This window comes from Alosa sapidissima, chromosome 1 (genome assembly GCF_018492685.1).
Source record: "Alosa sapidissima isolate fAloSap1 chromosome 1, fAloSap1.pri, whole genome shotgun sequence".
Lineage (NCBI taxonomy): Eukaryota > Metazoa > Chordata > Actinopteri > Clupeiformes > Clupeidae > Alosa > Alosa sapidissima.
This window is the reverse complement of record NC_055957.1, coordinates 43,541,877-43,568,762: the sequence shown is the minus strand read 5'-3', so window position 1 is coordinate 43,568,762 and position 26,886 is coordinate 43,541,877. Positions and strand designations below refer to the sequence as shown.

The 26,886-nt window shown below is 42.7% G+C and overlaps 1 protein-coding gene across 3 annotated transcripts in view; it reads left to right on the top strand.

The window, feature by feature from the left end:
* The first annotated feature begins 891 nt into the window (after positions 1 to 891).
* Positions 892 to 26,886, top strand: part of ap1m1 (adaptor related protein complex 1 subunit mu 1) — a 28,191-nt gene continuing 2,196 nt past the window's right edge. For all 3 annotated transcript variants that reach the window (XR_006033957.1, XR_006033956.1, XM_042103503.1), the window contains exons 1-11: positions 892 to 1,099; positions 13,941 to 14,097; positions 14,396 to 14,463; positions 14,933 to 15,063; positions 15,963 to 16,110; positions 16,728 to 16,854; positions 17,602 to 17,744; positions 17,998 to 18,069; positions 18,197 to 18,355; positions 18,547 to 18,672; positions 23,710 to 23,785. Coding sequence is in view for 1 of the 3 variants with exons in the window: in XM_042103503.1 (XP_041959437.1) it covers positions 1,058 to 1,099; positions 13,941 to 14,097; positions 14,396 to 14,463; positions 14,933 to 15,063; positions 15,963 to 16,110; positions 16,728 to 16,854; positions 17,602 to 17,744; positions 17,998 to 18,069; positions 18,197 to 18,355; positions 18,547 to 18,672; positions 23,710 to 23,785 (1,249 nt within the window). In the remaining 2 variants the exon portion in view is untranslated. The remainder of the gene's footprint in view (positions 1,100 to 13,940; positions 14,098 to 14,395; positions 14,464 to 14,932; positions 15,064 to 15,962; positions 16,111 to 16,727; positions 16,855 to 17,601; positions 17,745 to 17,997; positions 18,070 to 18,196; positions 18,356 to 18,546; positions 18,673 to 23,709; positions 23,786 to 26,886) is intronic.

Here is a 26,886-nt window from a genome sequence, read left to right as displayed (position 1 = left end):
ATGACAATATCTCCACATGTAGACTGTTTTTTTGTCTGTTTTTTTCTCTTCTCACTCTTCCTGCTCACTCCATCGTATCCATTGTACATTACCTGTGGCTTATTTATAGTGCTTAGGCTGATTGCAAAGTGAACTAATTATCTAAAACAGTTTTCACATGAGAAAGTGTGCCAGAGAGTTGGCAAAATAGTGTAAATAATAGCCATTGTGCCTGTTGTGCAAAGTGTCTGTTACAAAATTGCAAACTGAGTACAAAGCAGTGTTTGTGCTTTTAGTTTTGCGAACTCAGTGAGTGGTTTTGCCATTTGTGTGTAGAGTTTTGCAAAAAAAGCCATAGTTACAAAAAATGTGTTTAAGCATTCAGAAAAAACTGTAATAGCCAGTGAAACCAGGGCCATGTTACTCTAGGGTGAAACAACAGACTGCATGTTGGTAAAATCAAATGGTAGCCTAGACTAGCGCTCTACACTCTTGTCATCATTTTCACATTTCAGTTTAAGCTTGACTATTAATAGGCCTATCACACAGTAAAGGCCCACTCAGTAGGCCTACAGCCTTCAATAGGTTTGACACCAAGGCAGATCAACAAGGTGATCTTGTCCACGACCCCTAAGGAGTCCTTAGAGTTAAAGCAGTGTCCGCCAAATTAATTCCAAATTTCCCCAAAATACGATATTGTAAGATGTCCCTCTGCCAGTATGAATCCTAGTTCTACATTTCCCAAAATAAGAATAACAAAAACATTTGAGTCTTCTGGGTCTGGGAACTGTTACAAACCTCTTCTCTCTATCTGTCGATGTGCCCTAGTCGTTTACATGCACTTTTCATTCCAAAACGATGGACGGCGGTATCGAGGCTTTTGGTTGGATTTACACGCAATGTCAGCTGAAGAAAACCGGTTGCATCTCTTTCCTCATTGAGAAAAAACAGGATTTAAAATTATTTGAGAAACACTTCGATGGTCCATTTTGGCGAGATATTTGGTATTTAAAAACAAGATATCATTTAACAAGGTTACTATAATCGCTTCGTTAAGAAGCGAACGAAGACGCCCGAGATGTCGGCAAGTGCCGTATATGTGTTAGATCTCAAAGGCAAGGTAAGATAACGGGACGTTGACAAGAAGCTAATAGTATATATCGCTAAGCTAAGCAGCTAGAAGCTAGCTTCTAAAAGCCTGCATTTACGATAGCCGTCTGTAATGGATTCGCGCTCTGGTCAGACAATTGCAGCAATGATGTATTTGACTTGCATGGTTTAGAAGATAGACTACCATTCTAAAATGACACTATTTTACGTGTATCGAGTTAAACACGCATCTGTGTTCTGACATTATTTTGAACATTTTATCGATAGCGAGAAGTGTGATAGCTGACGTTGACATACATCAGCGTGCTAGTTAGGTAGCTGGCTAGCGTTGTGTTGACACTGCCAACGTCAGCCAACCTGCCAACGTAATCTAGGTTGTCTACGTTTAGCATGATGGTTGTAGCCAGGATGTTAGTAGTATTGACTGGACTGCATGATAACTCCGTATATAACGAATTGGCTTGTCACTTGACATTGGAAGTGAGTTTAATTTGCCATCACCTGTATCACTTTTGGTATCTAATTAACAGCTGCTGTCTAGATAGCCAGCTAGCAGTCATGAATGATGCTCCATATTGGTGCACCTGCTAGAAAGAGGTTGAATAACACGCGCTGCATTGATAACCGTAATATAGGTTGATAAAAGTAGCCTAACACTAGCATGCAATGCCCGTTTTTTATTGAGGGCGTCTACATCTATAAAACGTTAGCCTACAGTGATCAGGCCTTTCATTGCACACCTGATGCTCAGATGATGCATGGGCATTTGTGTCTCTGGGTTTGAAGGTATGTGTTTTGGTGCCTGATTTTGGATATTCCCAAATATCTAAATAAGGTGTACTTATCCTTTAGGCACCCAGTGTAAGTGATTGATCCATGTTTAGGTACTGCTTATGTATCACAAATCAATCAATTTATCCATGAAGCCACCTCTTTGGCAGTCAAACAAAACCTTGTAAAGACAACAAGTTTCCCAACGTACATGTAAATCAGAGTTTACATCCTAAATTGCACACATTTCAGGTAAGGCAGGTGAGTACAGATTCTGAAATCCATAAGGTAGATAAGACTCTTTTTAGGGATGTATTGTGCTTCGACTGCAATAATCCATGCCTCTCATTTGAACCATTACAACCATATATGTGTGGCGGGATCAAAGGCTATGTGGCCAGAAGAGAGAGGTCATTAGATCTAATCAGTGGGTGGGAGAAAGAAGAAAGATCTGTTTGTATGCTGTTGTCTGATTGCATATTTTCCAAATTATGCCTGGCTGACCTTGATGCTTTAATACAGTCAAAGGACCAGGAGAGAGATGTGTTTGGTTTTGGGAACTCCGCAATTAGAAAAAGCTAATAATAGGCTCATTCTGTGTCAAATCAGATAAGGTTGTTGCTGCACTGTCTCAGATTTTGTTCAGACGGTGTCTATATCAAGAACGGGTCCCAAAACCAAAATATTTCTGTTCAAGTCCTATTTCTTCATATTATTTTCAGCCCTTGAAATTACTTCAGTTTTACAGCCTGAAGCAATGTTTGGGCATTAATATAATGAAAAGTATTATTCATAGGCAGCCCAAACTTTGTAGGGTGGAAGACAAACATGTTCTCAGTATAACTGGACCATTTAAAGTTTGTACGGGATTCTCATTTCTACAAGGCCCTAGATTTGGAAAAAGGTACAGAAAGAGTAACATTAAAGTTAGTATTACTTATTTTTGTAAGCATTTGGTATCAATCATTATTTTCTTTACATACTATATTTCATTAATGTTGCACCAATATATGATCTCTCCACATATTATGGGCTTGACGATTTTAAGGATTAAACAAAGGGAGGTTGTGTTCGGTCATTTTCATAGGATGAAAATGGTATGTGGGGTAGTTAGTAGGCACTCGAAAATCTATGTGAAAGTACTTCAGTGTGTATATATATAGATATATGTATCAGTATGTAAAGAAAAAAAATAATTGAATACCAAATGCTTACAAAAATAAGTTTACATTTCTGACATTCTCACACGGTTTTATAGACAGGGGAGTTAGCAACGAATGAAATTAACGTCTCAAGACCTTAGGACCTACTAAAAGAATCTGGGTCATTCCACGTCAATTCAACCAGGGCCCACACACTTAGGTCTCAAAAAATTCTGAAAAAGAATTTGCTTTTGGTTATTTACTCTTTACACCAATGCTATACAAAACATATTGATCTCAATGGTGCATTTTGTGTGTTGTATAGCATTGATGTAAAGAGTATAACCAAAGGCAAATTCTGCTCTGACGTGATCACCTGAGAGTACCTGATATCAATTTCAGTGATTTTAGTGCCAACTGTGGTTACTCTATACAAAACATATTGATCTCAATGGTGCATTTTTCCCATGTTCAGGGTGGGAAATAAAAAAGAAAGATTTGCATGTCAAATTGATTGATTTTTCAGACTTGTGAGGTCTGCTGTTCAGATCCTGAAGGAATTTATTTTCTGTTCATTGCTTTTTGTGAGAGTGTTTCTACTTATCTAAATAAGGAAAATAAATTATGAGCATTTGTTGTGTACAAATATGTCTTCTGAAGGCCTAAACAGAGCCCAGCCAAAAACTCAGATAAAATTTTGATCAACTTTGAGGGACAGCTATGACCATGCAAAATCATCCAGACCAAATGCTTTTGCTACATACTATTCCTATTTATGTACCAGCATGCACAATTTGATCCTCCTACATGGTTTAGTTCTTATGCTATGGGCTTATGAACTTTGACAAAAAAAAGAGGCTGAACAAAATCGACACCCCTCCCCCTGTAAAACTGGCTGTATCTTGGAAAGTATTGTTCTTACATAAAAATAATTTTACAGTGTGTCTCCTGGGTTGGTACACCTGGCAATTTTTTCAGAATTTTTTGAGACCTAAGTGCGTGGGCCTGCCCTGGTTGAATTGATGTGGAATGACCCATCTCTGTTTTATTATGATTTAAAAGCTTTAAGAAGTTTTGGGCCATCCAAGTTTTATTATCAGAAATGCATTGGATGAGGTCATTCACTGGACTAGGATTATTGGAAGAAACAGATATCGGAACTCCTCCTATTACCGTCGGTCCCGTATTTCCGCCATCTTGCGTGTATGTGTCACTTAATATCCATTTATATACAAACCAAGACGGCGGACTCCTAAAGAAACACAACCACCCACACCATAGGTGTATCTAAATTAGCTATGTACCAAAAATGAGATTTTACCTTGACTCGAAGAGCTGTAAACAGTGTTGTAAGGCACAACCGTTTTACCGCTGTACACAACCGCTTGGACCTCCAGTGGACGAGAATTCTCGGTCTAACCGTTCATGTGCCGTTGCAACGGCGTAAATAGGCGACCCATCAGGCCAGCACTATAACTCCGAGCGTGGTAAACAAAATCATATATTTCAGGCAGTAAATGCTCCCGTTATTTATCAAATGTTATTTTGAAGTGTTAAAAACATTGTTGTTTTAGAATTTCTGAACAAAAGTGGTGATAATTGGGGGTGTTACAATATATAATTGTGTGTCATCAGCATATGAATGATAAGAAATATTGTACTGCTAAATGATAGGCCCAAGTGGGAGCATACAGATTGAAAAGCAAAGAACCAAGAATTGACCCCTGAGGTACCCCAATATGGACACTTTGTGAAATGGCAATTTTAAGCAATTAAAATGACCCTTCAGCAATTAGACCAAGTGGGAGCATACAGATTGAAAATCAAAGGACCAAGAATTGACCCCTGAGGTACCCCATACAAAGTGTCAACTACATCAGATGTAAAATTGCCAATAGGAACAGAAAGTGATCTTCCAGTAAGATAGGAGGAAAGCCAATTGAGAACTGTGCCTCTAAGTGCTACCTAGGTGATGAAGAAGAATTGTATGATCGATAGTGTCACAGGCTGCACTGAGATCGAGTACCAATATGGACACTTTGTGAAATGGCAATTTTAAGCAATTACAATTACCCTTCAGCAATTAGACTCCTGAACTCCTGAAAAAATACCGCCAATATTGTTGTGTGGCAATTAAAGTTTCTATTCTATTCTATTCACAACCAGAGCTGTTTTAGTGCTGTGGTTCATTCTCAAACCAGACTCAACCAGACTGATACACCCGCAGTTCTTTGTAAGTAGTGCCTTCTTTTGATAGGACATTATATAGCCTAGATGTCAAATATTAAGGCTCAGCTGAAATCAGTTATACATATTATCTGTTTGTGTATGACCATTGCTAATATAGAGAATGCATTTCTCAGGGGTCAGGATACAATGTTGATGTCCTGAGAATGTGTCTGACCGTAAATGAGCTAGCCTAATGTACATTATGCACAAATACAACCAAGTCAATTTATGTGACCAGTAAATGTAACAGTTCTACACGTGTCTGCAAAACCAGAACTGTCAAGCATTTTCTTCTACAGCTCTGTGAGAAATGAGTCTTTCTTTTAGTAGTATGCATGACTGTATTGTGCAGGACTGATGCTGATGTATGAGAAACTTCAGGCTGGAGGCTTCATAGGCCTGTCTCGTGACTAAGCTGTTAAGCTGTACATTCTTGGTTGGGGATTTTATGCTCTTAGGTCATTCAGTGTCAAATCAGACAGAATTCAGGAAAATGGTTACCGCACCGCCTCAGATTTTGCTCAAAGTTTGTCTACATAAGGTTTAGGTGGTTCCAAAAGTAACGCCTGCATAATATATTTTGTCCAATAGTGTATGTCACAAAAGAGGGCGTGACACTGTGGCTGGACAACTTCATGTGGAAAATTATTGTAACAGCATAGAAATGTGGAGTAGAGTACACTGGAGTAGAAGAACATCTAAACTCTGTTTTAACTACATTCTGAGTTTGCGATTTGAATTTACATCGAGTGCTCCAAACATGCTCAGTGCTTTCATTGCTAAGCCTGGTGATTGGTCTGAATACATGTAGAATGACTGTGGGGAAGGGGTGTCCAAACTACGCCCCACCACGCACTTTAATCCGGCCCGCCGAGCATTTATTAGTTTATCATACAGTGTTTCCCACAGAATTGAATTCTATTTGTGGTGGTAGGTAAGTGACAGTGCACCATTTATAAATGAATTAAACAACATCAAATGTTGTTGAACAGTATTTCTTAAGAAATTAATTTTCTACAACAAAATTAATTACTTTGTCATTTAAATGATACAAAACGTACAGTAAGTTCGCCTTCAAGCAAGGAAAACGATGATTTGAAGACATCAATTTCATTGGAAGGGCAAGGGGTAGCAACAGGGCAACACAGAGACAGGCCCGATGGCAGGGCTGTTATGAGAGTATTAAAATATGGGATATTCTACGGGAAAACATTAAAACGGCAAGACAGCGGGGGAAAGTTAAAATATGTGATAAACACGGAAAAAGTGGGCATGCATTGTTTCGGTCCCCGTGCACAGGGATTATTTGTCATATTATTAATCACATATGATTATTTGTGAAATTGTGCACAGGCGCAACACATTTGAAAAGGAAGGACTGGTAGCATGCAAGCTCACGGGAAAGATTGATTTAAGAACGTTATCACAGTGTGTGTAGCTGTGGCGCAAAGCAGCGCGGGCGGAAGACAGCAACAATTGGCAGGGTCGTGTCTTTTTTAACAATTCTGTCGGAGGGTCATTGAACAATTTCTAGCAGGCAAGGGAGGGTCATGCAACTTTTGACTGAAGCACTCAAAATTTCTCCGGTGGCCCCTTCAATAAATAACAAACAGTCCCTAGATTGCTGCTGGGCTATATGTCTTTTGGTTCATGTTATTTCAGTTAGCCTATTAGCTGGTTTGATGCTCATTGAGCTCAATGCAAATCAAACCAGCTAATAGGCTAACTGAAATAACACCCATGCCAATCTCTAGGTATGGTGAAGGGTATGTGATGATGTGGGGCTATTTTAATTCCAAAGGCCAAGGTAACTTTATCAGGATGCACAGTATTCTGGATCCATGAAATAACTGGCCTTTAAAAATAAAAATCTGCCTGTCTCTATGGGAATTTAACATAGGGGTGGGAATACTTATGACCCCTGTATTTTAAGGAAGAACATTTATTTATTTATGATACATTATTCATTCACTAAGAAAATTGGTGTCCTTAAAGGTTAGATATTTCCTCATTTTTCACTTAAGGCATTAAGATCAATTTCCAAAAGATGATTTTATATTCCTCTTTTCAGTCAACTTTAGCATGGGTGCCAATACTTTTGGCCATCACTGTATTTCTGGCTATTAAATTATTTCTAAACCAGTCTGCTAAAGTCTGTAGTGAAGTCTGTGTAGGGTTTTCCAGGCTCCATTTCTTTTTACGAGACACCCTGCTCACTTGAGACATCTACCGGTTGTTTGGGTTGTTCCAGCGTCGTTGCAGCGTCACTGGAAAAATACAAATTAAAGTCGCGTGATCCCGCGCGCGGACCGCCAGTGAAGCTGGCCAAGTCGAAGCACTGCCCACTGTATACACATTATTTTTTTTGTTGTGTGGCCCGCTGGCCAAAACCCAATGTGGCCCTTGAGTCAAATAATTTGGACACCCCTGCTGTAAGTGATTCAAATACAACATCTACATTTTTATCTGCCATCCTCAGTTATGTGAACAACAGTCATGGCATGGTGGGTTGACGGCATATGTTTGTCCTTAGCAACCTTTATCACGCGTAAACAAAACTAACTGACTAACACAGCAAGTAGGCCATGTTGGCTACTGAAAACTGCATTATTAATCAGCCATTGTAAATTTAGATTGCATTGAAACACAGTGTTTATGTCATTGTTATACTTTTAACAGTCAGTCTTTTCCCCCAATTTGATGAGATCGCTATTGCTTGGTTGGTGCACATTCCATAAAGCTGCCCAATTTCAGTGCTATTGGCAAAGTCCGTGGACACTGCTCCATACTAGGCATAGCCTATAAGTTACAGGCAGGCTACATCAGGCATGCAACTGAAGGGTTCCGTTCGCGCAGCATGAAAATAATTTTAGAAGACACATCTAGTTTACCACCACCACCATACTCGGTCTAGCCAGTTATATTGATTGGTCTATTGAACTGGCTATACCTGTTCTATTGTGGAAACGAATTGTTGCAGCAAATTGAATGCTTCAGTGGTGTACCTGTTTCAGGCTGCACCTTGGCACAAAATGCAGGACTTTCAGCATAAGCCTTATGCTACCTGTAAGCTACCTGATGCTGCCTGTCTTGTCCGGTCAGTCCCTCAGTCCCATGATGCGTTGTGGTCTATTTTTAGTAACTCCGACATGCTATTCCAATGCTTTCATATTTTTTTGCCCTTGACTGGTTATTACACTCTCAAAAATGCCGTCTTGGGGGGCGCTGTGGCTCAGCAGGCTGCAACGCCGGTACCATGTACGGGTCTGAGTGCCCACGGGGACCCAAGTTCGAATCTGACCTGCCGTCATTTCCCGATTCCCACCCCATCTCTCTCTCTCCCCCACTTACTTCCTGTCACTCTTCACTGTCCTGTCCAAATAAAGGCAAAAAAGCCCCAAAAATATATGTAACCCCTTCTTAATGGGTGTGCACAGGCACTACTTACGATCAGTATAAACAATGGCGCAAACAGGATCCCGAGGTCACAGCGGTTAAATGGCGAGTTGGCTGACAATTCCTGAATACCAGTAGGCTATTAAACAATTAAATACAATAAACAATAGCGTGGTGCCTCCACTGTAAAAATACTACACTTACCTTAAAGCTTGTGTATAATGCACTTCTACAGAATAAGAATTATAGAATGAATGTGTAACACTAGTGGGGAATGCAGTCACAATTAATTGCCAATACACCCTGGAAATAATGTAATATAATAATCAAATATTTATTTAATAATAATAGCCACGGAATAAAAGTGTCAACCCAGCGAGCGAACAATTCACTCAAGTGGAACAGGATAAAACCTAACGTTAAGGTTAACGACGTTAGCTAATGGTTAGCCAACACAGTTAGCTTAAGCCAAACAGTTTGGGAGACAATACAATATACACAACTCAAATTAAATCACCATACACAAATCACAACAATAGTATTAATTATATATAATAAAATAACCCAACCCCCCCCCCCCCCCAAGGGCTTGCCGTTGGAGCTCGTTGGTGCACAGAATGCCAGCTCCTTAGCTGCAGGCGGGGCAGCAACCGCTGCGACTCACCGGTCGCTTGAGGCGAAAACCCAGTGTGTGTGTGTATCAGTGTAAGTCAGGGGTCTCAAACTCAAATGAACTGGGGGCCACTTCTGCCAACGTCATCTGATTGGAGGGCCGGCTATTTCTGAAAATGCAATGTTCTTTTTTTCAAATACCACACAAAACTGCAAACAGAAAGTGCAAGTGTTTTTATCTAGTTTTAGACACCTGTGCTGTACCTAGCAACCTTAGCTTATAAATAAAATAATGATAAATATTAATACAAATTCTGAAAAAAACAAAAAGCATAAAAACGGGTATGTGTGTGTTTCACACCAAATAAAAATATTTTCCTCTCATAACTTTTTTAAACCTGGCAAACTAGGTGTCAGGGTTAACCCTTAGAACCCGATTAACACAAAGTGCGTCAAAAAACACACCCTTTCTTCTCTGTTACATTGCTCCGGAACTGTTCATCGCCGCGAGATGAAACCTTTATAGCGTGACAGGGCAGAAGTGGGGCTTTCCAACAATACCACGCACTTGTCTGTACGTTAAAGTATGAAAATTTTAAAAAATCTTGAAATTAAATCAAATTGCATCATATTTACAGTCTATACTTCTCTGCGTTCACCTGCGCACCCATTACTCTCGTTTGAATTACTCGCGAACCCGTGATCGCATAGATATGGCAAGCATATCAGATGAAAGAGGAGACTCCGGGCTATCTATTGGTACCATGTATATCGATCCTTTGGCTTATGAAAACAGACGAAGTGACTGCAAAATAATAATGTCAGGTACACAAACCAACGCTGCACACCCATTACTCTCGTTTGAATTACTCGCGGACCCGTGATCGGATAGATATGCCATGCATGTCAGATGAAAGAGGAGATACAGAGCTATCATTTGATACCAAGTACATCCTTCTGGGTTATAAAACAGACGAAGTGACAGTAAAATAATAACTTCATATAGCTGGACTTACCCCACGTTTTTGTCTGTTTTTGTGGCAAAGCATGTTTATAATCCAACGCTATCGTGTGTTTCTCTATGGCAGAGCATGTTCATAATCCGGTTTTGAGATCCTAGCAAATTCCTGCATGGCATCCAATTCAAGGCTCACATTGCATCCCAATTTGTTCAACAAAGAAACACCTTTTTTGCTATTACTTTGTTTATGACAATGCAGTAAAAAGTTGAGAATCATTATGAGTGCATACACGCAGGCTAACACGCAAACTCGGGTCAAGTCAGGTCAGATCAGTTCGTGTCACAGATATGGAGCGCAGAAAAGTAATTTTTCATCACTAAATGAAAAATGGCATTTATTTCCGTAAATCACACACCACATATTTCTGTAAATTGCTCAGCCCCAGAGTATCCCTCCAACATGGCAATTATATTGCCAGATTCAGGACAGTCTGCCATGAAATGCATGTAGAGCTATGAGCTTGCTGTGGTGAGATACATGTAAAAATATAAGAATTTTTATAATACGCTTTTTGTATTTTAATTCTTTAAAAATCAAAATAAAATCAATGCTAGTACTAATACATGAAATGATGGCAGATCTGGATAGCCTAGACTCGGCTGAAAAAAACAATATATAATATGTGTGTGTGGCACTTACAATGACCAGAATAAATCCTTATGAATAAAGGTAGTGAAAATGCCCTAAAAACAGCTTAGGGTTCTAAGGGTTAAGAAAGCAACACCATTGGATTTTTATATCAAAATTTCAAAAGGCCATGGCTTGAAAGTGGTATATTTACAGTCCTACTGTAAATATAAAAATCTTTGAGTATAAACAAAAGTTTATGAAGGGGGTAAATGTACCCATCACTGGATGGCAAGCACCTCAAATTATGCACCTTTCAGTAAATACTGGATGAACATATTTGAGCAGGTTTACTTTCCTTTTTTTCATATTACCCACATAACAAATTAACAGGAAAACACCTAAGATGTATACCAACACCTAAGATGTATATGGTTTAGTGATGTATTACTAAACCACAAGGCCTTCAATTATTCTGGTCAAATCAGTTCCTATCGCGGGTAATCTGAGTACCCAGAAGTTCGCATCATATTGCGGGTGACTTTGTAGTTCTTTAGAGCCCTGTTTTTACTAGCCCTGCTGTCTGTACCACGTCCATTACGGACACGATTACCACTGCAAACTCCAAGCTATGTTGGGCAGAGGGTCGAAATAAGCATGGTATGCTTAGTGGACACCGTCGTATACACGCAAAGACGCACCTCCATTCACAGACGCACTGTGACTATCACTGTCAATAGATGATCGATCATAATCTCCAAAAGGATATTCTCCTTCAGAATCAGAATAGGTGAATAACATAGCCTACCTAAGACTTCATCACACGTGAACGTTTTTCAACATTAGGTGTAGGCCTATTTCTGCTTCAATTTGTGCAAAACTATGGCCTGCATCGCTTCCGCGTCATTACAAATGCACGTCTTTGTGTTTCTCGCGTGTAATACAAGTATTTTCTGAAAACTTTGCGCAGCGATTTTGGGTTTGAATCAAGCTCTGGATGTCTAGCACATAGTGGAGCAGAGTAGGAAATGAGATTTGTCACCGTACTTGGATCTATCGTCTACTTTAATCAGTATCGTTGTTTGTCGCATTTAAAAATGGCCTCAAGGGCTGGATTACATTATTATTTTGACATACGTCCGGCCCGCGGGCCAGGTGTTTGAGACCCCTGGTGTAAGTGTACTCACGAACGAAACAGTTTCACTCCACTCAGCCAAGCCGACGACCGTTGTCCAGGCGCAGACGGGGAGGAGCATCTCGCTGCAGCCTGCGGGAAGGCGGGGCTTGACATCAAGCCCAGCCCACATCCAAGTCAGCCATGTTTTTTTGTATTTCGTCACGCAGTTTAAAATTGCTGGCGGCGAGAGGGAGTCAGCAGAAAGAGCCAGGACTCGCAACGAGACTGAGCGAGCTGCTACATTCTACAAAGCAACTTACTGCAAAACACGTTTTAATTCAACACGTAAACTGTGGATTCAAACCAGTGCAACAACTCTCTAGCTAGCCAGCAAAGCTAACCACCCAGATGGCAAGAGGCTGGTGGCGGCCCACCGGTTTCGCTGCCGCTGGCGGACCGCTTTGCACATCGGTTCTACCGCGGTCCGCTGGGCTGGACCGACAAGTAGCCTATCTACCGGTGGTCCGATATCTGCTTGCTATCTGGGCAGTAGCCTATATTTGAGATGAGGATATGTCTAGCTTGATCTAACCGGTTAACGTTACACAATGCTTGCTTTTGGTTCAGCTGTTGTTAATAAGGCGAAATCGCCCCTTGTAGGCTACATTTGGTTGTAATGGAGAATTCTTGCTGTTAAACTGATAGTCCATGATAATGAAACAACACACCATTCTACTTTGAGGGCTAAATTAAATGAAATATGGCTCGTTTTCCGTTTGAACACATTGTCATCAATATTTAAAATGACCAATTTTTTGAATGTGCATAGGCCGGAAATCAAATGAACGAAAAAGTACACATTACAGTAACTAGCCTAGGCCTACATGAAAAATTCACTGTTGTTGCATGAAATGTCATTTGTGTTTAGCCTACATCATCAGTTTCTATCATCTAATATGAAACAATATACTATATAGAATCTAATTCGCTACCGGCCTGTCGGTAGTAAAGCCAAAGCGTATGGGGAGTGACGTAGGCAAAGAAAACATGGCTGAGTTGGATGTGGGCGGGGCTTGGTGTCAAGCCTCGCCTTCCCGCAGGCTGCAGCGAGGTGTACTTGCAGACGGGAAGCAAGCAGCTGCCTTGAGCTAGCCAACGTAGCTATGTGACACCAGCGACAACAGGGCGGACGGTCCGCCGGTGGGCTCAGCACCGGAGGCAAACTATTGAGTCCCTCTCCACAGCAGGAGATAACAGGCGTCGAGCTAAGGAGTTGAGGGCCTATGAACAGCACACGTTCAATGGTCTCCACAAAACCAGCTACTACCGCAAAGCACACCCTCTCTCTTCACACTGTAGGCCCGGACTGACGAGCCCTCACCTTTCTGAGGAGATGGAATGTTCACATTCCCCGTGATTTCGCGGGCATAAACAAATAACAAATAATCATTGGCTGAGTATAAAATTCAAATAAAAGCAAAGAAAGACATTTGATTGGTTGACATGTACAGTATTCCTACACAACATTCATTGCACAGCAGTCATTGTAGTGACAAAAATCAAACAGTGCAGTAACAAACACTAGAAACAGATTTTACAGGTGCTTACATATACTTTAAAAATAAGATCCTTATCTTGGAAGCCATGTTTTGGCATTAATATCTTAAAAATAGTATCGCTAGCCTGACCAAACTTTGTAGGATGGAACACAGACGTTCTTCTCAATATGGCTTGACCATTAAATGTTTGTACTGTATAGGTTGTCAGGAGGTGGTTTCCCAACATTACTGCCCTAACTAAAGGGTTCTACTCCTCACAGTTCTAAAGCAGCAGCCTTGTTCCTGTGTGCAGGTGCTGATCTGCCATAGCTAAAGGGTTCTAATCCTCACAGTTCTAAAGCAGCAGCCTTGTTCCTGTGTGCAGGTGCTGATCTGCCATAGCTAAAGGGTTCTAATCCTCACAGTTCTAAAGCAGCAGCCTTGTCCCTGTGTGCAGGTGCTGATCTGCCGTAACTACCGCGGCGATGTGGACATGTCTGAGATCGAGCACTTCATGACCCTGCTAATGGATAAGGAGGAGGAGGGCACACTCTCGCCCATCCTGGCCCACGGAGCAGTGCGTTTCATGTGGATCAAGCACAACAACCTCTACCGTATCCTAATCTTCATCTCACGCCTGATCAGACTGGCATATGGCCATCAGTGGTCACCGAGGAGTTTTGTTTTTTCACCCTTGTGAAACACACACGCACACAAACTCACACACACACAATCCATCCAATAACTGTGTTAATTGAACTGTATGATGCTGTGTGTAGAAGCAACCTCAGGTGTTTGTGTGGCTCATTTTATACAGTAGAGCATGCTGTGGGGAGTGTCTTTGTCCAGACAAAGTTGCGTATAGTTTCCTTGTACCTAAAACCGTTTCTCCTTGACCAGTCTTGTCTCCAGTTGTTGCTACGTCGAAAAAGAATGCTTGTGTTTCACTGGTCTTCTCCTTCCTCTACAAGATTGTGCAGGTAAGTCCATCATCTCAAACAATGATTTCTCTATAGCAGCTAAATCATCAGTTAATGTTTTTCTGACAGCTGTCTGAACGAGACGCTGTGTGCTTTTGCATAACCCAGTGCATCTCAAAGTACAGGGCGAGCTGCTTCGAACAAGGGCACATGGGTTGAGGGCGGGGTGTCTGAAATATTAGTTACAGGTGTTCTTGCTGCATGGTCATCTATAACAAATCTGTTTGTTGATGTGTTTATAGCCTACTTTATACTTTTGTTTAAATGGTCGACACCCATCATGAGCATTGTATGGATTGATCTCCAAGTGAGCTCTGGTCAAGTTTGATGAAATGAAATTGAAACAGTTTAAGACACATATCAGCGGTGCCACCAGTCACTGGCCGATGCTCTCAGACCTCTGGCCTTATCGTTATGGAAAGTGCTTGTTCTCTCCTCATGTTGTTGTCGGGTCATGTTCATTGTTCAGGTGTTCTCAGAGTACTTCAAGGAGCTGGAGGAGGAGAGCATCAGGGATAACTTTGTCATCATCTACGAGCTGCTGGACGAGCTCATGGACTTTGGCTACCCGCAGACCACAGACAGCAAAATCCTGCAGGAGTGAGTGGCCATGTCACATTCAGACTTATGAAATAATGAAAAGTATATGTATTACACAACGTTTCGACCAACGTACGAAGACCAACATTGGTCGAAACGTTATGTAATAAATCACTTCGGGAACAGCAGCAACAGTGTGCGGGTACATTTCATTATTTCACGGATCAACTTTACCCTGCACCTGTACTAAGTTGGATGTGTGTGCACCTTCTGCTACATTCAGTTGTGACCACAGGGAGCCTTGGGCTCTGCTGCTGCACTTTGACCCATAAGGTCAAACAGAGTCTACTGAGTCTTTGTACTCCAAAGAACAGAGGAAGGAGTAAATGCTCCTTGAAAGAGGAGTGATAAAGTGTGGCTACTAAGTGATTGCATTAAAAACACCAGTTCTGCCAAAATATGGTGGCAATTTTATTCAGATAATAGAGGGAGAAGAGTCTCAGTAAAGAAACATAGTACCTGCTCTGTAGCAAATCAGGTGCACAGTGAGAGATTAGCTCGCCTACATATTTGTGTGCTTCCCATGAGTCAACAGTTAACACTGACTGGCTATCCTGTTTAATGTTTGAGACTGCTTATGTGTACTGACTTATTTTAGCGTGAATAGTGCTAGGCTTCCTGGCGTACTTCCTCTTGCTCCAAACATCCCCCTCCCAGTGAAGAGGGGTTCAGAAGAAGTGATGAGTTGTGTCTCTGAATGCCAAGTCTTTGCCGTTAGTCTCAGTGTGTCGGCTAGATTCCTGTCATTGTGAAGGTTTCTGGTCATCAGTCTAAACTTCTTTTCCTCTTTCTAAACTTCAGTCTATCTCTCTCTCTCTTGTATTTCTCACTGACTGTGTGTGTGTGTGTGTGTGTTTGTATTTGTGTGTGTGTGTGTGTGTGTATTTGTGTGTGTGTAGATACATCACTCAGGAGGGGCACAAGCTGGACACGGGGGCTCCCCGCCCCCCCGCCACTGTCACCAACGCCGTCTCCTGGAGGTCAGAGGGCATCAAGTACAGGAAGAACGAGGTGTTCCTGGACGTCATCGAGTCGGTCAACCTGCTGGTAGGAAGACCGTTTTTAGAAAGCCCTTCTGCTTTTCTTGGATGGCACCTTTCCTGTTTCTCAGACTGTTTCTTTGTGTTTGTGTGTGTGTGTGTGTGTGTGTGTGCGTGTGCGTGTGTGTGCATGCATGCCTGTGAGTGTGTGGAAACAACAGTCATTTCAGGAGTAAACTCCATGGGCTCTGCTGACTGCTGAGAATATTAGTTGTTTCCATGTTTAGCTCTGTGGCTGTTTGGTTCAACAATGGCCTGATTCATGAGAGCCTCTAACAAGGGGTGATTCAGATGTAAATATTGAATATGATTCAGCCTTACAGCTTGCCCTGCTCTTATTTTTAGCATCTCTGTAATTTAAATGCGATATAAGATGGTGATTCTTTTGGGCTGTTTTCCACAGTGCAGGATTTGATTTCTGTGCTCAGTAAAAATGCCTTTCTAATGTCTTGAAGCATGTGACCACAAATGGTATTCATAAACCAGTATGCACAAGCATCCACTGTGCCACAGTTGAACAGTCCTGTGACGCTGCACTATTTGACATGACTATTTAGCGTTAAATAGGCTGTAACCACAAGGCCAGAGAAGGGAGCACTCAACTGGCTGTTTTCTTTTCCGCAGGTGAGCGCCAATGGCAACGTGCTCCGCAGCGAGATCGTGGGCTCCATCAAAATGCGCGTGTTCCTGTCCGGCATGCCAGAACTGCGTCTGGGCCTCAACGACAAGGTTCTCTTTGAGAACACTGGCCGTGAGTTCCACTCTTCGCCTCCACGTCCACCAGAGATGCTCTAGATAGGGACAGGCGTATGGCCCTCACATTCAGAGCCATTGCATAGGCCATTTAGATAAGTGGAGTAATTAAGTGGACATTAATCTATTTGTGGAGTGAAAATGACCGTGGTGTCCCTTTTTTTACGTTGTGGTCATTAGAATGTTTAAATGCGTTCTTACAGAACAGATCTGTATGATGTCAAGCCTCAAGACCTTAGACTGCATAAATAAGCTGACCTTATCTCATTTAAATGGAGTGTATATAGAATAACACAAATATGGCTACATGAAAAAAATGTTTATTATTTATTTTATTTTCTTGATCATATGATGATGTAGTAATGCTGAATGTTAGAGTGTTTGAAAAGATAGTATACCTACTGAAGCAAACGTGTGACAGTATATAAGCAGCATTCAGATGAACAAAGGTTTGGCCTGTATGTATGTATGTATGTATGTACGTACAGTACCCTCCAGAGTTATTGGCATATCTGCTAAAGTTGACTAAAAACCAGTATAAAATAATCTGTTGGTCATTTATTGTGATGAAGGGACCTTGAAGGGAAGCAAATTTATTTTGAGAAGAAGGAATCAACTTTAGCAGAGGTGCCAATAATTCTGGAGGGTTCTAGAGGGGTGTGTGTGTGTGTGGTAAGCAGTAGCAATGATTCTGTTGGTAGTTAAGGATGGTGTGTGTGTCTGCCTGTTTGTGTGTGTGGCCCAGGTGGTAAGAGTAAGTCCGTGGAGCTTGAGGATGTGAAGTTCCACCAGTGTGTGCGTCTGTCTCGCTTTGAGAACGACCGCACCATCTCCTTCATCCCACCTGACGGCGAGTTTGAGCTCATGTCGTATCGACTCAACACGCACGTGAGTGTTCGTATCACGCTTTGGTGCCCAAGCTCTGTTTTTTGTGTGCATGCACATGCATGAGCTGGAAGTGTTGTTTTGGTTGGAGTGTTAATTGTCCCCAACTCATCAGAACGGAAGCCTGTAATGACAGAGTAGTGCCAGTAGGTGGCAATCGTGCTTTAGCCCTGTGACATCTGTGTTGTGGTTCACCACGTACCATCTCTCCATTGATGTGTGCGGTTGAGGGTTGATCCATCTCTCTGACTTGCAGGTGAAGCCTCTGATCTGGATTGAGTCTGTGATTGAGAAACACTCCCATAGCAGAATCGAGTACATGATCAAGGTATGACCTCAGCAGCACCAACTTACCCCAGCTCAGCAACAATGCTCCCCTGTGTAGATTTTGTTATTCGTTGTTAGTGACATAAGCACTTGTATTTCTTGACACGTGTCCTTTTTTCCTCACCCAGGCGAAGAGCCAGTTTAAGAGGCGCTCGACCGCCAACAATGTCGAGATCCACATTCCCGTGCCCACCGATGCCGACTCGCCCAAGTTCAAGACCACGGTGGGCAGCGTGAAGTGGGTACCAGAGAACAGTGAGATTGTTTGGTCCATCAAGTCCTTCCCTGTGAGTAGACGGTCGCTGGACGGGATTATTGTGTTGTTCCGTGGACCTCATGTTTGGTCGGCACTTACCGCAGAGTTCTGTAAAGCAGTCATTAACAAGAACTTATGGTCGTGTTGATTGTGTGTGTGTGTATTCATGTGTGCATTTGTGTGTGTGTGTGTGGTGTGTGTGTGTGTGTGTGTGTGTGTTAGGGTGGGAAGGAGTACCTGATGCGGGCTCACTTTGGCCTGCCCAGTGTGGAGGCTGAGGATAAGGAGGGGAAGCCGCCCATCAGCGTGAAGTTTGAGATCCCCTACTTCACCACCTCTGGCATCCAGGTCAGTCTGGGCTCTGCCCAGTTCCCACACCTCTACACATCTGCAGGAAAACTCTTTTTGGTTAACACTTCACTTGGACGGTCTGCCTACAGAGACTATTACAGGTGGTTTGTTGAAATTCAAGTCTTTAAAATCGTTGTTGAATAGTTACTGAACCTTCATCACCGTAACCAAGCCCAACCCGTCACCTTAACCATAAATTGTGGCTTACAGTGTAGATGGTATACAAGAAAAGTGGGACTCAGTTTTGTTGTCAAAAAGACAATGGACAGACGTAGACCAACAATGAAATATTCTGTTAAAGGGCTCTTTTCTCAGGATTGCCCTGTCCATTCTGGAAAAATAAGAGAATAATAGGGGAAATTTTATCCCAATAATTTTGCCTGCACAAACCGCATGCTGTCTTGTTGACTCTCTCAGTTGAGTTGTGAGCAGGGCTGAGTAAGCACTTCCCAATCAAAACACAAGGTGGCACCATTGCAACTGGCAGAGTGATCAATCTGCCCGTGTTGTAACGTGCTCCACGGAGCAGGTCTTCTACATAGTCGTGCAGTTTTTGCCAATGTGTTCCTGAGATGTTGAGGTAATCTGAAAATCAAAGTGGTCAATGTTTGCGATTAGTATAGTTTCACCACCACAAAGGCTATTTTCTGTTACTTATGAAGCTTTAGCTTGCTTCATCAGGGCATAATCTATATGTTGGGAGGAAAGCGCCGTAGCTGCGTGGAGATAATGGAGACTCTTCCAGTGCGCTGTCCTGCTTGGCACCTGTACACTGTATACCCCTCGTGCCTTGTGTCCAGGACGGGAAGGTGTAAACAGATCTGTGTGTTTTGGACGGGACTGAATGTGTAATGACCCCCCTCTGACCCACATCTGGTGGAGAGCAGGTGGGAGAGGGAGAAGAGCGGACTCCAGCTCAGGTTACTGCCCGCGACCCGCTTCATGCTGGGACACACACACACACACACACACACACACACACACTCACCCAAATACAGTACTCTCTCTTTCTCTCTCTCTCTCCCCCCCCCCCACACACACACATATATGCTCAGTTGACCTGAGGTAGAGTTGGACTCAGAGTTCCACACATTGCTGGCAGGTTTGTCAGCGGTTTGTCAGCAGTTGTCAGAGTGTGAGTTCTGTTGGGCGGTTTCCTCTGTGCTTGTGAATGGTGCAGGCATGATGACAATGATGCACAGAATCCATATGGTTCTGTCACAGATTGAGCAAGCCTCCTAGTTCCTGAGTGGTTTGTGTAGAAAAGTCAGCAAAGAATGTATCAGTGATGACGAATAATTGACTGCCTAATCCTCTGGACCTTCTGACTGCGGCCTGCTAGAAACACACTCTGCCTGTGTGTTTTTGTCTGGACTCAGTCATCTTGTCTCTGTGTGTGCGTGTGAGCCTGGGCATGAATGGGTTATTAGTGTTTCCAACAGTGAGCATGAACTTGTGAGTGTATGTCATATGTGTGCAGGTGTGTATGCTTGTGTTTCTATCACTCCATATAAGCTCCTGTCTCTCTCTCTCTGTGTGTGTGTGTGTGTGTGTGTGTGTGTGTGTGTGTTAAGCATAACTTACACATAAAAGCCCATTACATGTCAAACACTGACATGGAGAGCTAGTTCATCAAAGCTCCAGGACTGAATTAGGCCGTCTCGTATCCAGCCTGTCAGATGTCACCTGTCCTGTGGAACATGAACACAGCAGACGGTGTGTCCAGAGACCCAGCGTGTGACCAGGGGCCCCTCTCTCTCTCTCTGTGCCTGCGTTCCTGCTGAACTCCTTGCTCTGCATTGGTTTTTTAATGATAATTAGTCAGAAGTGATCTTATTTTCTCCCCGCGTTAAGGAGAGAATGAGCTAGGGAGGAGCGCAGAATTTCCTCCTTTGTGGAGTAATAAGTTGTATTAAAACTGCCCACACGGAAATCAAGGGCAGAAAACCACTGTTTTAATCCAATCTGCCAGCAAATGGGAAGGACTTTTGGCAGGGTTATGAAAAAGTCAGTCATGTTTTAATCAAATTAAGACACTGATTTACCCATTTAAAATTGATTTCCTCTTCTTGACCCCCCCCCCCCCCCTCCACACTTTGTATGTTCCCTTTTTCCTTTTTTCTGTCCTCCGCGCTCCCCAGTGGTAGACTGTCGATAAGGATGTTGGGTTTTTGTTAGTTTGGATTATTTGTTTGTGTGTGTGTGTGTGTGTGTGTCTATTTGTTTGTTCTCCACGGCTCTCCTGTTCCATTCCATCCACCTTGCACCAGTGGAAAGGCAGGTGCACCGAGCTCGAGTCTTCCAACTGCACAGTGCCTCTTTGGCAGGTACAGCTGAGGTCTTCAAATGAAAAAGGGAAAAAAAGGAACATGAACAAAAATAAGGCTTTCGTAACTTTCCGTATTTTTCACCATGTCATTACTGGCGCAGCGCGGCATAGCGGGAGAACACGAGGCCTGAGCCGGAGTTCACCGAGGTTAGCTCCGCTGTCGCCGCGGCGACTGGCAGCCATTTTCACACACACCAGTGGAGGCTCTGAGTAGAGAGGCCAAGAACCCGGAGCGAAACCGCCGAGGCGCTTTTTGATAATCTTCCACCCCCCCGCTCCGTGTGTGTGGTCGGGCTGTCTGCCGACGGGTTTGATGGTCCTGAGGCAGACATTCAGACACACACACACACACACACACACACACACACACACACACACACACACACACACGCACACACATGCACACCCCCCCCCCCCCCCCCCCCACACACACACACACACACACACTTGTATTTGTGTGTTAGTCACCACGTTAATTCTGCCAGCTCTAATTGGGAATGCCCCATCATGTCAGGAGACAGGAGGCCGTCCCAGGCTGGCCCCAGATCAGGTGCTTGCTTGGCAGTCTGGTGTAGCTGACCACAGCCTCTCATGGAGCGCTGAGCTGGGGCCCTGCGGCTACTCTCCAGACAAGCAGGCATGTTTGCAGCATTTAACAGCTTGTTTTTTGTTTTGGTTTGTTGTTTTTTTTTTCTTCCTGCCATGATGGATGGAGTTCATTCTTTTAGTCACTTGTGATTGGGTATTCACTTTTTAGTGAAATGTGTGTGTGTGTGTACATACAAGTTTGCTAAATATGTCATACAGGTCACACTTAATCAAATTCAATGCGCTTATGAGAGTGTCTAGCCATCAGATTCCCTGAAGTGCACCGGGCCGTGGACAAGGGCATGCACACACCACCGCAGTAATGAGAGGGTGTCCAGCACCGACCAGCAGAACGCTTGGAGGGCCCTACTGTTCCCTAGAGACACCACTGCTATGGAACTGCCAGAAAAGCAGCACATAGTTTACACTGATCGTGCAAGAGAATCTAAGGGAGCATGTGTGTGTTGGCATGGGATGGGTGTGTGTGTGTGTGTGTGTGTGTGAGTGAATGATTGGGGGGTGGGTGGTGTGTGTGTGTTTGGGGGTGGACTGATGGAAGGTGAGAGATTTCTCGGACACACACACACAAACACACACACATAAACACACACACATGTACGCACAACTATAAAATGCCATAAAAAGACCAACAGCACTCCAAACTCAACACAAACTCCTCACTTAATCCCAACCCATAATTCCTGGCTGCGTCGTTCAGAGCTGTCAGAGTCGGGAGTATGGAAGGCGTCTGTAGTCAGTTTTAGACTCCTGACTGTCTGTCTGTCTGTCTGCCTGCTGGCCTGGCGGCCTCTGTGAGGCGAGACACCACTCTGTGAGTGCGTGCCTGTGTGTGTGTTTTCTGTGTATGTGGAAAGGAGTGTTCTGCCATACCTTAATTGTAAACACCAGTTTTTACAGTGTCTCGAATCATTTTTAACCTGCGTAAAAGTGACCTCTGCTCGGCTGCCATGTTGTTGCGAATGGCTATTTTCATTCTTTGAGACAGGAGTGGTTCTCTTAACATGGAAAAATCTCTCCTCTCCTAAAATGTCTCAGGAGGGGTGCCATCCATTTCACCTACTGTGTTTTTTAAGATAAACTAGCATACTAATTAACTCTTACTGGGAACCACAGCTTGAACGCCAAGCTTAGCATGTCATGGTGGTACATGCAGTTACTGGCAAGAGCACTGGTGTAGTTTTGGCATGCCAGTGCTGTTGCTAAATCATCTCCAGAGACTTGTGTGAGCTGGGGAATGCAGTGGAGACTGCAGACATAGGCACTTTCAGGAGCCACTGAGGGAACATGAATTTCTTTTTTAGTTTTGTTTTTAAATTACTCGATCTATTGGGTTGTGCAATGTTGGCCGTTGGGGGCATGAGCATGACAACATAGTCACCGAAGGGGCAGAAGGTGCCAGTTCCTCAATCTGTGTGCCTATCTTAACCACTTCTTCATGTGCAGCTGCTCATGGCTAAGAACACATGAACTTTCCCAGGCTCCGATACTCTCGCTCCTCACTACCCAGATCCTGCTTGCTGTTGTAATGTTGTAGTGCGAGGCACGTGCTTGACCGAAACCGACTCGAGCGTTTTTTTTTTTGTACCCACAAATACCCACACGTGTGCGCAGATTTGCGTATTAAAGTGTGTTGATGCATGGAGCCTTAATTTAATGTACAGGCATGCAAATAGAAACTTTTTCTTAAACTCGAACTTGCGTGACCTTGACAACTGCAGCATGGGCGTGGGAAGTTTATTTAAAGTGTTACAAATGTGGTTGGAGAGATGGTTTGACTGGACGGTGAACTCCTGTCTTACGATGGCCCAAGCAGCCTGTGCCAGCTCGCATCTGCATTTAGTCCTGCAATTTGTTTGTGTAGTACAGTATAACAATATGAGGCCACTATTTCTCTTTGGACGACTGTCTATGTGGTGAAAAGTATAGCATTTAAATGTGGCGTGGAATGTCGATCAGTTCACAATGATGTTGCAGCTTGGTTCTTGGCTAGTTGACTAGTTTTTCAGTTTTTCCATGACTCTGCTCTGTCTCACAAAGTTCAGGTGACCTCTCACTTTTTTGTTTACCTCTTATGTTTGTTTGTTTTCTTGTTGCAGGTGCGTTACCTGAAGATCATTGAGAAAAGTGGTTACCAGGCCTTACCGTGGGTGCGCTACATCACCCAGAATGGGGGTAAGACCAGACATTGAATATTTGAACATTTTGTTGGTAGGCTGTTGCAAAGTTTGATGCATATCTGGAGCATTTCCTCTGCTAAATAAGTTTAACCAGTTCAACTATATTTATAAACCTAAGTTTGACGGAAATTCCCACCATTTCAGTTAAAATTATAACAATTCTAGCCTATTTTCCACATCATAATTATCTGTGACATATTGCAGAATGTCCTAGTGTGATCCAGTTTTCCTCCCACAGTAAGGTTTTGTTAATATGATGTGTTGAAGTGCTGTAGTTTAAAAATGAAATATCAATTTGAAGATGGCAATCTCTATAATGCTCCATAATGACCAAAAGTATAGATGGCATTTTGTTGGAAAGCAGCACAGCAAAGATTCCGATTCTAAGCCGTTTGCTATGTGTGTATATGAATGAATCCAGATCACTTGGAATAAGCCTTACAATCTAAGCATGTACAATATAGCATATATGGAGGTGAATCAATATTATTTTCTGTAGTAATGCCCAGTTGGCTGTCAGAGGCTAGTGTTTCTTAGCAGCGCCTGAAGTGGGAAATGCATAATCTGCCAAAACATGATGCTGTTGTGTTTAGTCATGACCAGGCTTGGAATTTCACCATTTTGGGGGCAAGGTCACTTGGCCTTCAGTTGGGCATATTTGGTGGGGGGCACAAAGGCCACATGTCAGGGCACCAAGGCCAAAGTTAACCATACAGTAGGCTATAAACATGATTTGAAATTGTATTTAGCCTATTCAATAGACCTGCATCACTGTATGAAACATTACAAAAACATACATAGAACTGTAAATCATCTGATCATCTAATATTTACAGATATCTAGGCTATATTTAACATTTATTTAATATTTGGCCTGTTATGAAATCATGTATTGAATAATTTAAGCACAGCTCAGCTTTAAGAAACTCAATTAGCCAGATGCATGCTTAGCATTTTGTCATCATTAAGGCTACTTTAACTCTTAGTCAGCTGTATATCCTCTGATTTTAATATTTACCGACATCTAGGCGATATTTGTAACATTTATTTTGTATTTGGCATGTTATGAAATCACATAGGAAAAAAATTAAACACGTTGTGAAACTTAAAGCCCAAATTTGGAGACATGCATGTCGAAATTTGCTACAAATTCAAAACCGGATTACTCTGGAATGGCTAACTGTACAGGGGACTGCTTTAAACCTTCGTGTTCGGTAAGGTCTGCTGTTTATTTTGATATATGGTTTGCCATGTTTTGAACGAAGGGTTCGTTAAGTATTCCAAGATGAATGAGGGAGATGGGTGCAGATCCTAGAATTTATGATTCAATTTAATCATAGTATTTATTTGTCTCGCGAACCGTTCACCAAATGGCTAACATCGTTTAAAAGCTGAGAAAAAGCTCTTTCATGTGATGTGATGCTTGTGATGCCTGTATGATGGGTAGGCTACTTCGCGAGTAGTTCAACTGAGAAGAATGGGAATCTGGACGCACTTTCTTGCCGTGCGCTGTCACTTTTCCACTGCGTAAAATGCTACAATAATTTGCGCTGTGAAAGATTATTTTGTCAGGCCATAGGCTAATAAAATACGCTATTAGTCCGACGCAAACCAGAATATTGAGAGAAGGGGGCACCAAGGCCACAGTGGCCTGTAAACCTCTGATTTTCAAAGGGGCATCTCGGCCAACGCAAGGGGCTACGGCCGTGGCCGCCGTGAAATTCCTACCCTGGTCATGACCCAGGTGGATTAAATAGCAGTTCCACAAAAGGGCCACTACACCTGGCCAACATTTCCCTCACATAACCTGTAGTTGTTAGGAAAGCATTTTACGGAAAGCCGATGCAGAATGTGTGCTGGGCTTCATCTGTAGAGGTTCCTAGGAAAGAGATAAGGAGTTCCACTGCATGCCTGTCAAGTGGGCGAGTTACGGTTAGTTGGCCGATGCAGAATGTGGGCTGGGCTTCATCTGTAGAGGTTCCTAGGAAAGAGATCAGGAGTTCCACTGCATGCCTGTCAAGTGGAGTCCAGTTAGAGCAGCAAAACACTGTTTAAGCAATGACTTATTGCCAAATCCAGTCGACCCCAGAATATGCAATTGGACAACAATATCAACTCCTGATCTTGCGATGTTGAAACGGTGTGATGTTTCTCGTAAAGCCTCACAGTTGCTGAAGTGAAAGCGGACAGGGGGAGCTGTGTGAGGAAATTGCTCATAATCTAAAGACTCTCTTGAAGAGCGTTCTCAGGGGCGCAGCTACCCATTTTTGAGGGGTATGCAACAACAATATTGGCGCCCCCAAAAAAAAAAAAAAAACACAAACAACTAAAGCAAAACAAAAGGCCAATAATCAATAATTTACACTATTACTGTGCATTAGTGTCTATTGAATATGTTTTTAAAGAAATGCTGCCAATTTGATGTTTAACTTGATGTTATACTTATTGATAAATGGTGCATTGCCACTTTAAGAGAGTCTAAATGGTTCTCATAACATTTTGCCAGCTATTGCTCACAATGGATAAGGCTGATAGGCACTCTAGCCTTGTTTGTTTGCACCACATTGACAACACAATATTAAGTTATTACAAGGAGCCTTCATTGTTAGGATATGGAAACATGTAATGAGTTGCTGCTAGCATGACATTTCTGTTTGCAGTTGGCCATTAAAAGTGTAGTATGAGCATGGTAGCCACCTAGCTATCTGAATGGAATAGGCTATGTTTCAATCGGCATTATGCTTAACAAACGCTAGTTAGTCTGTTAACATTCAAATTTGCAAGCCTCCAAGTACAGACGTCATCACTTTAAATCCTACCTTTCACCGTCCACTTATTTACCTGCTGCTGCATCCCTTGACATGCCATCTCCTTTTCCCTCTTTCTTTTTCTATTTTTAGTCGTCAACAGCTTTTTTTTGCTGTATCCATCTTTTTCCATAGACGGCAACTCACTACTCGTAGGCCTATCTGCTCGCCCAGCGCTCACGGCGCCCCCACTCCCTCTTCTATGTCAAAATTCTATTATGGAATCTTATGAGATAGGATGCCTACTCTAGCCTGTTAGTCCTCTAAAATGTTATAGAACATTGAGAAAA